The sequence below is a fragment of the Haliotis rufescens genome, unplaced genomic scaffold, assembly GCF_023055435.1.
Source record: "Haliotis rufescens isolate VD_foot unplaced genomic scaffold, xgHalRufe1.0.p SCAF_13, whole genome shotgun sequence".
Lineage (NCBI taxonomy): Eukaryota > Metazoa > Mollusca > Gastropoda > Lepetellida > Haliotidae > Haliotis > Haliotis rufescens.
In genome coordinates this window covers 4,250,146-4,265,886 of record NW_025963813.1, presented here as the reverse complement: position 1 = coordinate 4,265,886, position 15,741 = coordinate 4,250,146, and the positions used below count along the sequence as shown (strand labels likewise).

The window sequence follows — 15,741 nt, the reverse complement described above, 5'->3', positions numbered from 1 at the left end:
TTTTAATTGGAACCACGCTGCTGCTTCACATCAAGGCTTTTATTTCCAATTATCAAGGCTTAATACACTCAATGAGTTTTTCAACTTTCTTGAAGATAAAACACATTTATTTACACACAAATATAATGGCTCCAGCTATCTTAGTTACCAAGATATCAACAGATATTTGTTAGATTGTCAGCCATTTTTCAAGATGGCCACCAAGGTCACGAAAGGTCAAGTCAAGAATGGCACAACATCTAAATTGAACCGTATTGATGTAAATTGATCCCACATTTCATGCTTTTACCACAAAGTGCACAATGTTTTTATAATATGCCATAATCCACTGAATGCATTTACAAGAGCTGGGATGGTTTACTCAGGTTTTTACGTCAGGTGGTCCTGAGTAAGTCCTATGTGATAGATTGTTTAATGACAATAACGACAAAACTCCATGGTTACTCTACAAGTCACTTATGTTCATAGTACTTACTGACTATGCATGCATTCCTTCTGACTTTTATGTGTTTGAGTGAATAGAAAGCTTCCGTCAAATTCATTGTATTCATGACCAGATTGTTTTATACATGTATCTTCATTGTTTTCTTCAGTGCTCCAAAAAAACAATTTTCAATCGGACATTTTCTACCCAACTCTTGACACCTTCAGCGGTTATCTGGGTAGGTTCAGGTAATAGGGGGTTGGATAGTAAAGTTGGACTCCACTATTTACGAGATATGACTTTATTACCTATCAGTTATGGGAGATGAATTACTTACTCAAATAAAACTGTGCATTCAGACCGTTCAACATTGCAAAATGTGGACTCCAGCTTTTCATTGACATAATCCTCAAAATCGACCCAATCCGTGTCTGTCTCACCAAGGTATTGCCACTGGAATATCTTTGGCTTATGAAACTTTGCACAAGCTACCTTAAACCAGCAACCACGAGCACCTCTCAGATGGTACATACATATTTCATCTGACGTCTGATCAGTTTCATTCTCTGGACCATTACTATGTCTGTAAGGTCTGGACCTTTGATGCCGTGAGGGTGGAACTCCATGTTTCCCTAGCATTGGCATAGAACTGAACTTTCTCATTGGTTGTGATTGTAGGTTAGAGTTATTTGCCCTTTCTGACATTTTTCTGATATCATCAAGAATGTCCTTAGGTCTTTGACTGACATTGACTCCAAATTTTATCAAAACTCTTTTAATTTGAGTGTCTATATCATGGTTTCTTCTACAAGAAGCACCAAATTTGCAGGCTCCCTTAATGTAGTATTCGCAGATATGTAAATGGGGACACGTGTTATTTTTCGTGCATCCTTTAAGATGGTTATAAAATCTGCAAATCAGAGGTATGGTGGTTGCACCCCGACTATTCCTGCTTTGGAACAATTGTTGTATTTCAGTATCTGTGAGCTCGTCCAGCAGATTTTGTTGAAGTATTGTCTTATTGTGCTCAGAGTCCAGATCATGACCAAATTGACAAGGAATGCCATTTTGGCTGAAATGACAGCTTGAAAGAAGAAAAAATTTGCATATGTGGAGTTTCTCACAGTAATCCTCCTCGCAGTACCCGTTCCTCTTACAATGTTTGGGGCAGAGTTCAAGGCTTGTGAAAGCAGTGACGTTGTTGTCCTCTACAAAGAAGTTGTTGTTGTAGTCTTCTAGAAGACCCAGGAGGTTTCTTGGAACTTTCTGACCCATTCGTTGAAAGGTTCGTTGAAGGACATTGAGGTCAATGCAGCAGCCTTGGTGGCGACAGACAACCTTCAATATTTTTCTCACGATGTTGTCCGACTCGTCTGTGTGGAAACCTCCCTGTGGGAAAGCTGCAGCCATGTTGTCACAAAACTCTGCAAAAAGTCAACAAACACAGATACTTGACAGTGTCACTATAGACAGTGTTCCTGTTTACTGGTAATTACCAGTTTTTTAAAATTGGTAAAATTGGGCTTGGCCCAGTAACTCATGTGATTGCCAGTCATGTGGACCGGCAAATAAAGTATCTCATAAATCTTTGTTGTTGAACAAAACATCCGTGATATTCATATAAGTATATTACTCGAACAAAGTCGACTTGCCTGTTACCATTGGGTTCCCCTTGTCTATTTTTAGTGCAAGGAAATACCATTTCGCTTTGCTTTGCGATTACATACATATTTGTAGCAACTTAGTCTTGAAATATCAAAAAATATAGACAGAGTGAGAGAGAAAATTGTGACTTAACTTTGTGTGAAGGACTTGAAGATCTAACTAAGTTAATTCAGAGATGAGGGGCGGTCGTTTAGCCTTGTGGTTAAAGCGTTCACTCGTCATGCCAAAGACTCAGGTTCGATTCCCTACATGGGTACAATGTGTGAAGCTCATTTCTGGTGTGATATTGCTGGAATATTGCTAAAAGCGGTGTAAAACCATACTACCTCACTACTTCAGAGATGACGTCATTGCATTGAACATGATGTTGAATAAATTAATACCAGGTAATTTTCATACATATTTCTATTTACTGAGAGTTGGGACTGACAAAAATTAGGGGGACTGGAAAATTTCAAAAGCCAGTTTAAAGACTGCTATATGAGGTGATTCTATGTCTCTATAGAGGTGTGTGATGTGTCGCTATGGAGGTATGGACAGCCTCCGTGGTCCAGTGGTAGAGCGTCCGCCCGGAGAACTGAAGGTACGGGGTTCAATCCCCGGCCGTGTCAAACAAAAAGTTGTTTAAAGATGGTACTTGTTGTTACCCTGTCTGGCACTGGGATTAAAGGGGCTAAAACAAGGACTGGTCGGCTCAGAGTCAGTATACTGTGTCTGAGTGGGGTATTCATGTAAAACTGCGGCATTGTATCTCAGTGTGCTATCACTTTAAGGCAGCATTAGTCCGGACTAGTACAAGTAGCCACGCACACACATATGCATGCATGTCGCTAAAATCTTGCAATAATCTTGGACGCGACATTAAACCCAATTTCACCTCACCTCACCTATAGAGGTATGTGATGCGTCTCTATCGGGGTGTGTGATGTATCACTATAGAGGTGTGTGATGTGTCACTATAGAGGTGTGTGATGATCACTGTAGAGGTGTTTGATGTGTCACTATAGAGATGTGTGATGTATCACCATAGAGGTGTCTGATGTATCACCATAGAGGTGTGTGATGTATCACTATAGAGGTGTGTGATGTGTCACTGTAGAGGTGTGTGATGTATCACCATAGAGGTGTGTGATGTATCACTATAGAGGTGTGTGATGTGTCAATATAGAGGTGTGTGATGTATCACTATAGAGGTGTGTGATGTATCACCATAGAGGTGTGTGATGTATCGCTATAGAGGTGTGTGATGTGCTACTGTAGAGGTGTGTGATGTATCACTATTGATGTGTGTGATGTGTTACTGTAGACGGTTGTGATGTGTCACTATAGAGGTGTGTGATGTATCACTATAGAGGTGTGTGATGTGTCACTGTAGAGGTGTGTGATGTGTCACTATAGAGGTGTGTGATGCATCACTATAGAGGTGTGTGATGTGTCACTATAGAGGTGTGTGATGCATCACTATAGAGGTGTGTGATGTGTCACTATAGAGGTGTGTGATGTATCACCATAGAGGTGTGTGATGTATCACTATAGAGGTGTGTGATGTGTCACTATAGAGGTGTGTGATGTATCACTATAGAGGTGTGTGATGTATCACCATAGAGGTGTGTGATGTATCGCTATAGAGGTGTGTGATGTGCTACTGTAGAGGTGTGTGATGTGTTACTGTAGACGTGTGTGATGTGTCACTATAGAGGTGTGTGGTGTGTCACTATAGGGGTGTGTGATGTATCACTATAGAGGTGTGTGATGTATCACTTATAGGTGTGTGATGTGTTACTGTAGACGTGTGTGATGTGTCACTATAGAGGTGTGTGGTGTGTCACTATAGGGGTGTGTGATGTATCACTATAGAGGTGTGTGATGTATCACTTATAGGTGTGTGATGTGTTACTGTAGACGTGTGTGATGTGTCACTATAGAGTCGTGTGGTGTGTCACTATAGGGGTGTGTGATGTATCACTATAGAGGTGTGTGATGTATCACTATAGAGGTGTGTGATGTTCTACTGTAGAGCTGTGTGATGTATCACCATAGAGGTGTGTGGTGTGTCACTATAGGGGTGTGTGATGTATCACTATAGAGGTGTGTGATGTATCACTATAGAGGTGTGTGATGTTCTACTGTAGAGCTGTGTGATGTATCACCATAGAGGTGTGTGATGTGTTACTGTAGATGTGTGTGATGTGTCACTATAGAGGTGTGTGATGTGTCACTATAGGGGTGTGCGATGTATCACTATAGAGGTGTGTGATGTATCACTATAGAGGTGTGTGATGTTCTACTGTAGAGGTGTGTGATGTATCACTATAGAGGTGTGTGATGTAGAACTATAGAGGTGTGTGATGTGTCACCATAGAGGTGTGTGATGTATCACTATAGAGGTGTGTGATGTATCACTATAGAGGTGTGTCATGTATCACTATAGAGATGTGTGATGTATCACTATAGAGGTGTGTGATGTATCACTATAGAGGTGTGTGATGTAGAACTATAGAGGTGTGTGATGTGTCACCATAGAGGTGTGTGATGTATCACTATAGAGGTGTGTGATGTATCACTATAGAGGTGTGTGATGTATCACTATAGAGGTGTGTGATGTATCACTATAGAGATGTGTGATGTATCACTATAGAGGTGTGTGATGTAGAACTATAGAGGTGTGTGATGTGTCACCATAGAGGTGTGTGATGTATCACTATAGAGGTGTGTGATGTGTCACTATAGAGGTGTGTGACGTGTCACTATATGGTGTGTGATGTATCACTATAGAGGTGTGTGATGTGTTACTGTAGAGGTGTGTGATGTTCTACTGTAGAGGTGTGTGATGTATCACTATAGAGGTGTGTGATGTATCACTAAAGAGGTGTGTGATGTATCACTATAGAGGTGTGTGATGTATCACTATAGAGGTGTGTGATGTATCACCATAGAGGTGTGTGATGTATCACCATAGAGGTGTGTGATGTATCACTATAGAGGTGTGTGATGTGTTACTGTAGACGTGTGTGATGTGTCACTATAGAGGTGTGTGACGTGTCACTATAGGGTGTGTGATGTATCACTATAGAGGTGTGTGATGTATCACTATAGAGGTGTGTGATGTGTCACTATAGGGGTGTGTGATGTATCACCATAGAGGTGTGTGATGTTTCACTATAGAGGTGTGTGATGTGTTACTGTAGACGTGTGTGATGTGTCACTATAGAGGTGTGTGATGTGTCACTATAGAGGTGTGTGATGTGTCACTATAGGGGTGTGTGATGTATCACTATAGAGGTGTGTGATGTATCACCATAGAGGTGTGTGATGTGTCACTATAGGGGTTTGTGATGTATCACTATAGAGGTGTGTGATGTATCACTATAGAGGTGTGTGATGTATCACTACAGAGGTGTGTGATGTATCACCATAGAGGTGTGTGATGTGTCACTATAGAGGTGTGTGATGTGTCACTATAGAGGTGTGTGATGCATCACTATAGAGGTGTTTGATGTGTCACTATAGAGGTGTGTGATGTATCACCATAGAGGTGTGTGATGTATCACCATGGAGGTGTGTGATGTATCACTATAGAAGTATGTGATGTATCACTATAGAGGTGTGTGATGTGTCACTAAAGAGGTGTGTGATGTATCACTATAAAGGTGTGTGATGTGCTACTGTAGAGGTGTCTGATGTATCACTATAGAGGTGTGTGATGTATCACTATAGATGTGTGTGATGTGCTACTGTAGAGGTGTCTGATGTATCACTATAGAGGTGTGTGATGTGCTACTGTAGAGGTGTGTGATGTGTCAGTATAGAGGTGAGTGATGTATCACCATAGAGGTGTGTGATGTATCACTATAGAGGTGTGTGATGTGCTATTGTAGAGGTGTGTGATGTGTCACTATAGAGGTGTGTGATGCATCACTATAGAGGTGTGTGATGCATCACTATAGAGGTGTGTGATGCATCACTATAGAGGTGTGTGATTTGCTACTGTAGAGGTGTGTGATGTGTCACTATAGAGGTGTGTGATGCATCACTATAGAGGTGTGTGATTTATCACTATAGAGGTGTGTGATGTATCACTATAGAGGTGTGTGATGTGTCACTATAGAGGTGTGTGATATGTCACTATAGAGGTGTGTGATGTATCACTATAGATGTGTGTGATGTATCACTATAGAGGTGTGTGATGTATCACTATAGATGTGCCTGATGTATCACTGTAGAGGTGTGTGATATGTCAATATAGAGGTGTGTGATATGTCACTATTGATGTGTTTGATGTATCACTGTAGAGGTGCGTGATGTATCACTATAGAGGTGTGTGATGTATCACTATAGAGGTGTGTGATGTGCTACTATAGAGGTGTGTGATGTGTCACTATAGAGGTGTGTGATGCATCACCATAGAGGTGTGTGATGTATCACTATAGAGGTGTGTGATGCATCACTATAGAGGTGTGTGATGTGCTACTGTAGAGGTGTGTGATGCATCACTATAGAGGTGTGTGGTGTATCACTTATAATAGAGGTGTGTGATGTATCACTATAGATGTGCCTGATGTATCACTGTAGAGGTGTGTGATGCGTCACTATAGAGGTGCGTGATGTATCACTATAGAGGTGTGTGATGTGTCACTATAGAGGTGAGTGATATGTCACTATAGAGGTGTGTGATTTCTCACTGTAGAGGTGTGTGATGTGCTACTGTAGAGGTGTGTGATGTGTCACTATAGAGGTGTGTGATGTATAACTATAGAGGTGCGTGATGCATCACTATAGAGGTGTGTGATGTGTCACAATAGAAGTGTGTGATGTGTTACTGTAGAGGTGTGTAATGTATCACTATAGAGGTGTGTGATGTATCACTATAGAGGTGTGTGATGTATCACTATAGAGGTGTGTGATGTGCTACTGTAGAGGTGTGTGATGTGCTACTAAAGAGGCGTGTGAAGTGCTACTATAGAGGTGTGTGATGTGTCACTATAGAGGTGTGTGATGTATCACTATAGAGGTGTGTGATGTGTCACTATAGAGGTGTGTGATGTGCTACTGTAGAGGTGTGTGGTGTGCTCCTGTAGAGGTGTGTGATGTATCACTATAGAGGTGTGTGATGTGCTACTGTAGAGGTGTGTGATGTGCTACTATAGAGGTGTGTGATGTGTCACTATAGAGGTGTGTGATGTGCTACTGTAGAGGTGTGTGATGTATCACTATAGAGGTGTGTGATGTGCTACTGTAGAGGTGTGTGATGTATCACTGTAGAGGTGTGTGATGCATCACTATAGAGGTGTGTGATGTGTCACTATAGAGGTGTGTGATGCATCACTATAGAGGTGTGTGATGCATCACTATAGAGGTGTGTGATGTGCTACTGTAGAGGTGTGTGATGTATCACTATAGAGGTGTGTGATGTGCTACTGTAGAGGTGTGTGATGTATCACTGTAGAGGTGTGTGATGCATCACTATAGAGGTGTGTGATGTGTCACTATAGAGGTGTGTGATGCATCACTATAGAGGTGTGTGATGTATCACTATAGAGGTGTGTGATGTGTCACTATAGAGGTGTGTGATGCATCACTATAGAGGTGCGTGATGTATCAATGTAGAGGTGTGTGATGTATCACTATAGAGGTGTGTGATGTGTCACTATAGAGGTGTGTGATGCATCAATGTAGAGGTGTGTGATGTATCACTATAGAGGTGTGTGATGTGCTACTGTAGAGGTGTGTGATGTGTCACTATAGAGGTGTGTGATGTGTCACTATAGAGGTGTCTGATGTATCACTATAGAGGTGTGTGATGTGTCACTATAGAGGTGTGTGATGTATCACTATAGAGGTGTGTGATGTGTCACTGTAGAGGTGTGTGATGTGTCACTATAGAGGTGTGTGATGTATCACTATAGAGGTGTGTGATGTGTCACTGTAGAGGTGTGTGATGTATCACTATAGAGGTGTGTGATGTGTCACTATAGAGGTGTGTGATGTATCACTATAGAGGTGTGTGATGTATCACTATAGAGGTGTGTGATGTATCACTATAGAGGTGTGTGATGTGTCACTGTAGAGGTATGTGATGTATCACTATAGAGGTGTGTGATGTGTCACTATAGAGGTGTGTGATGTATCACTATAGAGGTGTGTGATGTGTCACTATAGAGGTGTGTGATGTGTCACTATAGAGGTGTCTGATGTATCACTATAGAAGTGTGTGATGTGTCACTATAGAGGTGTGTGATGTATCACTATAGAGGTGTGTGATGTGTCACTGTAGAGGTGTGTGATGTATCACTATAGAGGTGTGTGATGTGTTACTATAGAAGTGTGTGATGTGTCACTATAGAAGTGTGTGATGTGTTACTGTAGAGGTGTGTGATGTGTCACAATAGAAGTGCGTGATGTATCACCATAGAGGTGTGTGATGTATCGCTATAGAGGTGTGTGATGTGTCACTATAGAGGTGTGTGATGTATCACTATAGAGGTGTGTGATGTGTCACTATAGAGGTGTGTGATGTGCTTCTGTAGAGGTGTCTGATGTATCACTATAGAGGTGTGTGATTTGTCACTATTGATGTGTGAGATGTATCACTATAGAGGTGTGTGATGTGCTACTGTAGAGGTGTGTGATGTATCACTATAGAGGTGTGTGATGTATCACTATAGAGGTGTGTGATGTGCTACTGTAGAAGTGTGTGATGCATCACTATAGAGGTGTGTGATATGTCAATATAGAGGTGTGTGATATGTCACTATTGATGTGTGTGATGTATCACTATAGAGGTGCGTGATGTATCACTATAGAGGTGTGTGATGCATCACTATAGAGGTGTGTGATGTATCACTATAGAGGTGTGTGATGTATCACTATAGAGGTGCGTGATGTATCACTATAGATGTGTGTGATGTATCACTATAGAGGTGTGTGATGTATCACTATAGAGGTGCGTGATGTATCACTATAGAGGTGTGTGATGTATCACTATAGAGGTGCGTGATGTATCACTATAGATGTGTGTGATGTATCACTATAGAGGTGTGTGATGTGTCACTGTAGAGGTGTGTGATGTATCACTATAGAGGTGTGTGATGTGTTACTATAGAAGTGTGTGATGTGTCACTATAGAAGTGTGTGATGTGTTACTGTAGAGGTGTGTGATGTATCACTATAGAGGTGTGTGATGTATCACTTTAGAGGTGTGTGATGTATCACTATAGAGGTGCGTGATGTGTCACAATAGAAGTGCGTGATGTATCACCATAGAGGTGTGTGATGTATCGCTATAGAGGTGTGTGATGTGTCACTATAGATGTGTGTGATGTATCACCATAGAGGTGCGTGATGTGTCACAATAGAAGTGCGTGATGTATCACCATAGAGGTGTGTGATGTATCACTATAGAGGTGTGTGATGTATCACTATAGAGGTGCGTGATGTATCACCATAGAGGTGTGTGATGTGTCACTATAGAAGTGTGTGATGTGTTACTGTAGAGGTGTGTGATGTGTCACTATAGATGTGTGTGATGTATCACTATAGAGGTGCGTGATGTGTCACAATAGAAGTGCGTGATGTATCACCATAGAGGTGTGTGATGTATCACTATAGAGGTGTGTGATGTATCACTATAGAGGTGCGTGATGTATCACCATAGAGGTGTGTGATGTGTCACTATAGAAGTGTGTGATGTGTTACTGTAGAGGTGTGTGATGTATCACTTTAGAGGTGTGTGATGTATCACTATAGAGGTGTGTGATGTGTCAATATAGAGATGTGTGATGTATCACCATAGAGGTGTGTGATGTATCACTATAGAGGTGTGTGATGTGTCACTATAGAGGTGTGTGATGTGCTTCTGTAGAGGTGTGTGATGCTTCACTATAGAGGTGTGTGATGTGTCACTATAGAGGTGTGTGATGTGTCACTATAGAGGTGCGTGATGTGTTACTGTAGAGGTGTGTGATGTATCACTATAGAGATGTGTGATGTATCAATGTAGAGGTGTGTGGTGTGTCAATATAGAGGTGTGTGATGTGTTACTGTAGAGGTGTGTGATGTATCACTTTAGAGGTGTGTGATGTATCACTATAGAGGTGTGTGATGTGTCAATATAGAGATGTGTGATGTATCACCATAGAGGTGTGTGATGTATCACTATAGAGGTGTGTGATGTGTCACTATAGAGGTGTGTGATGTGCTTCTGTAGAGGTGTGTGATGCTTCACTATAGAGGTGTGTGATGTGTCACTATAGAGGTGTGTGATGTGTTACTGTAGAGGTGTGTGATGTATCACTATAGAGATGTGTGATATATCAATGTAGAGGTGTGTGGTGTGTCACTATAGAGGTGTGTGATGTGTTACTGTAGAGGTGTGTGATGTATCACTATAGAGGTGCGTGATGTATCACTATAGAGGTGTGTGATGTATCACTATAGAGGTGTGTGATGTATCACTATAGAAGTGTGTGATGTGTTACTGTAGAGGTGTGTGATGTATCACTTTAGAGGTGTGTGATGTATCACTATAGAGGTGTGTGATGTGTCAATATAGAGGTGTGTGATGTATCACTATAGAGGTGTGTGATGTGTCACTATAGAGGTGTGTGATGTGCTTCTGTAGAGGTGTGTGATGTATCACTATAGAGGTGTGTGATGTGCTACTGTAGAGGTGAGTGATGTGTCACTATAGAGGTGTTTGATGTATCACTATAGAGGTGTGTGATGTGTCACTATAGAGGTGTGTGATGCTTCACTATAGAGGTGTGTGATGTATCACTATAGAGGTGTGTGATGTGTCACTATAGAGGTGTGTGATGTATCACCATAGAGGTGTGTGATGTATCACTATAGAGGTGCGTGATGTATCACTATAGAGGTGTGTGATGTATCACTATAGAGGTGTGTGATGTGTTACTGTAGAGGTGTGTGATGTATCACTATAGAGGTGTGTGATGTATCACTATAGAGGTGTGTGACGTATCACTATAGAGGTGTGTGATGTGTCACTATAGAGGTGTGTGATGTATCACTGTAGAGGTGTGTGACGTATCACTATAGAGGTGCGTGATGTATCACTGTAGAGGTGTGTGATGTGTCACTATAGAGGTGTGTGATTTGTCACTATTGATCTGTGAGATGTATCACTATAGAGGTGCGTGATGTATCACTATAGAGGTGTGTGATGTATCACTATAGAGGTGCGTGATGTATCACTATAGAGGTGTGTGATGTATCACTATAGAGGTGTGTGATGTGTTACTGTAGAGGTGTGTGATGTATCACTATAGAGGTGTGTGATGTATCACTATAGAGGTGTGTGATGTGTCACTATAGAGGTGTGTGATGTGTCACTATAGAGGTGTGTGATGTATCACCATAGAGGTGTGTGATGTATCACTATAGAGGTGTGTGATGTATCACTGTAGAGGTGTGTGACGTATCACTATAGAGGTGCGTGATGTATCACTGTAGAGGTGTGTGATGTGTCACTATAGAGGTGTGTGATTTGTCACTATTGATCTGTGAGATGTATCACTATAGAGGTGCGTGATGTATCACTATAGAGGTGTGTGATGTGTTACTGTAGAGGTGTGTGATGTATCACTGTAGAGGTGTGTGATGTGTCACTATAGAGGTGTGTGATGTGTCACTATAGAGGTGTGTGATGTGTCACTATAGAGGTGTGTGATGCTTCACTATAGAGGTGTGTGATGTGTCACTATAGAGGTGTGTGATGTGTCACTATAGAGGTGTGTGATGCTTCACTATAGAGGTGTGTGATGTGTCACTATAGAGGTGTGTGATGTATCACTATAGAGGTGTGTGATGTGTTACTGTAGAGGTGTGTGATGTATCACTATAGAGGTGTGTGATATATCACTATAGAGGTGTGTGATGTTTCAATATAGAGGTGTGTGATGTGCTACTGTAGAGGTGTCTGATGTATCACTATAGAGGTGTGTGATGTATCACTATAGAGGTGTGTGATGTGCTACTGTAGAAGTGTGTGATGCATCACTATAGAGGTGTGTGATATGTCAATATAGAGGTGTGTGATATGTCACTATTGATGTGTGTGATGTATCACTATAGAGGTGCGTGATGTATCACTATAGAGGTGTGTGATGCATCACTATAGAGGTGTGTGATGTATCACTATAGAGGTGTGTGATGTATCACTATAGAGGTGCGTGATGTATCACTATAGATGTGTGTGATGTATCACTATAGAGGTGTGTGATGTATCACTATAGAGGTGCGTGATGTATCACTATAGAGGTGTGTGATGTATCACTATAGAGGTGCGTGATGTATCACTATAGATGTGTGTGATGTATCACTATAGAGGTGTGTGATGTGTCACTGTAGAGGTGTGTGATGTATCACTATAGAGGTGTGTGATGTGTTACTATAGAAGTGTGTGATGTGTCACTATAGAAGTGTGTGATGTGTTACTGTAGAGGTGTGTGATGTATCACTATAGAGGTGTGTGATGTATCACTTTAGAGGTGTGTGATGTATCACTATAGAGGTGCGTGATGTGTCACAATAGAAGTGCGTGATGTATCACCATAGAGGTGTGTGATGTATCGCTATAGAGGTGTGTGATGTGTCACTATAGATGTGTGTGATGTATCACCATAGAGGTGCGTGATGTGTCACAATAGAAGTGCGTGATGTATCACCATAGAGGTGTGTGATGTATCACTATAGAGGTGTGTGATGTATCACTATAGAGGTGCGTGATGTATCACCATAGAGGTGTGTGATGTGTCACTATAGAAGTGTGTGATGTGTTACTGTAGAGGTGTGTGATGTGTCACTATAGATGTGTGTGATGTATCACTATAGAGGTGCGTGATGTGTCACAATAGAAGTGCGTGATGTATCACCATAGAGGTGTGTGATGTATCACTATAGAGGTGTGTGATGTATCACTATAGAGGTGCGTGATGTATCACCATAGAGGTGTGTGATGTGTCACTATAGAAGTGTGTGATGTGTTACTGTAGAGGTGTGTGATGTATCACTTTAGAGGTGTGTGATGTATCACTATAGAGGTGTGTGATGTGTCAATATAGAGATGTGTGATGTATCACCATAGAGGTGTGTGATGTATCACTATAGAGGTGTGTGATGTGTCACTATAGAGGTGTGTGATGTGCTTCTGTAGAGGTGTGTGATGCTTCACTATAGAGGTGTGTGATGTGTCACTATAGAGGTGTGTGATGTGTCACTATAGAGGTGCGTGATGTGTTACTGTAGAGGTGTGTGATGTATCACTATAGAGATGTGTGATGTATCAATGTAGAGGTGTGTGGTGTGTCAATATAGAGGTGTGTGATGTGTTACTGTAGAGGTGTGTGATGTATCACTTTAGAGGTGTGTGATGTATCACTATAGAGGTGTGTGATGTGTCAATATAGAGATGTGTGATGTATCACCATAGAGGTGTGTGATGTATCACTATAGAGGTGTGTGATGTGTCACTATAGAGGTGTGTGATGTGCTTCTGTAGAGGTGTGTGATGCTTCACTATAGAGGTGTGTGATGTGTCACTATAGAGGTGTGTGATGTGTTACTGTAGAGGTGTGTGATGTATCACTATAGAGATGTGTGATATATCAATGTAGAGGTGTGTGGTGTGTCACTATAGAGGTGTGTGATGTGTTACTGTAGAGGTGTGTGATGTATCACTATAGAGGTGCGTGATGTATCACTATAGAGGTGTGTGATGTATCACTATAGAGGTGTGTGATGTATCACTATAGAAGTGTGTGATGTGTTACTGTAGAGGTGTGTGATGTATCACTTTAGAGGTGTGTGATGTATCACTATAGAGGTGTGTGATGTGTCAATATAGAGGTGTGTGATGTATCACTATAGAGGTGTGTGATGTGTCACTATAGAGGTGTGTGATGTGCTTCTGTAGAGGTGTGTGATGTATCACTATAGAGGTGTGTGATGTGCTACTGTAGAGGTGAGTGATGTGTCACTATAGAGGTGTTTGATGTATCACTATAGAGGTGTGTGATGTGTCACTATAGAGGTGTGTGATGCTTCACTATAGAGGTGTGTGATGTATCACTATAGAGGTGTGTGATGTGTCACTATAGAGGTGTGTGATGTATCACCATAGAGGTGTGTGATGTATCACTATAGAGGTGCGTGATGTATCACTATAGAGGTGTGTGATGTATCACTATAGAGGTGTGTGATGTGTTACTGTAGAGGTGTGTGATGTATCACTATAGAGGTGTGTGATGTATCACTATAGAGGTGTGTGACGTATCACTATAGAGGTGTGTGATGTGTCACTATAGAGGTGTGTGATGTATCACTGTAGAGGTGTGTGACGTATCACTATAGAGGTGCGTGATGTATCACTGTAGAGGTGTGTGATGTGTCACTATAGAGGTGTGTGATTTGTCACTATTGATCTGTGAGATGTATCACTATAGAGGTGCGTGATGTATCACTATAGAGGTGTGTGATGTATCACTATAGAGGTGCGTGATGTATCACTATAGAGGTGTGTGATGTATCACTATAGAGGTGTGTGATGTGTTACTGTAGAGGTGTGTGATGTATCACTATAGAGGTGTGTGATGTATCACTATAGAGGTGTGTGATGTGTCACTATAGAGGTGTGTGATGTGTCACTATAGAGGTGTGTGATGTATCACCATAGAGGTGTGTGATGTATCACTATAGAGGTGTGTGATGTATCACTGTAGAGGTGTGTGACGTATCACTATAGAGGTGCGTGATGTATCACTGTAGAGGTGTGTGATGTGTCACTATAGAGGTGTGTGATTTGTCACTATTGATCTGTGAGATGTATCACTATAGAGGTGCGTGATGTATCACTATAGAGGTGTGTGATGTGTTACTGTAGAGGTGTGTGATGTATCACTGTAGAGGTGTGTGATGTGTCACTATAGAGGTGTGTGATGTGTCACTATAGAGGTGTGTGATGTGTCACTATAGAGGTGTGTGATGCTTCACTATAGAGGTGTGTGATGTGTCACTATAGAGGTGTGTGATGTGTCACTATAGAGGTGTGTGATGCTTCACTATAGAGGTGTGTGATGTGTCACTATAGAGGTGTGTGATGTATCACTATAGAGGTGTGTGATGTGTTACTGTAGAGGTGTGTGATGTATCACTATAGAGGTGTGTGATATATCACTATAGAGGTGTGTGATGTTTCAATATAGAGGTGTGTGATGTGCTACTGTAGAGGTGTCTGATGTATCACTATAGAGGTGTGTGATGTATCACTATAGAGGTGTGTGATGCTTCACTATAGAGGTGTGTGATTTATCACTATAGAGGTGTGTGATGTGTCACTATAGAGGTGTGTGATGTGTAACTGTAGAGGTGTGTGATGTATCACTATAGAGGTGTGTGATGTATCACTATAAAGGTGTGTGATGTGTCACTATAGAGGTGTGTGATGTATCACTATAGAGGTGTGTGATGTGTCACTATAGAGGTGTGTGATGTGTCACTATAGAGGTGTGTCCATGTATCACTATAGAGGTGTGTGATGTGTCACTATAGAGGTGTGTGATGTGTCACTATAGAAGTGTGTGATGTATCACTATAGAGGTGTGTGATGTGTCACTATAGAGGTGTGTGATGTTCTA

General features: G+C 41.4%; 1 protein-coding gene across 3 annotated transcripts in view; it reads right to left on the bottom strand.

Annotated features, from left to right (window-relative positions):
* The window catches only part of LOC124152332 (protein mono-ADP-ribosyltransferase PARP12-like), a 38,440-nt gene that overhangs the window by 12,078 nt on the left and 10,621 nt on the right, over positions 1-15,741 (bottom strand). For 2 of the 3 annotated variants that reach the window (XM_046525228.2, XM_046525229.2), the window contains one exon: positions 762-1,848. In XM_046525228.2, the coding sequence (XP_046381184.2) occupies positions 762-1,848 (1,087 nt within the window). The remainder of the gene's footprint in view (positions 1-761; positions 1,849-15,741) is intronic. The other variant, XM_046525230.2, reaches the window with a different exon arrangement.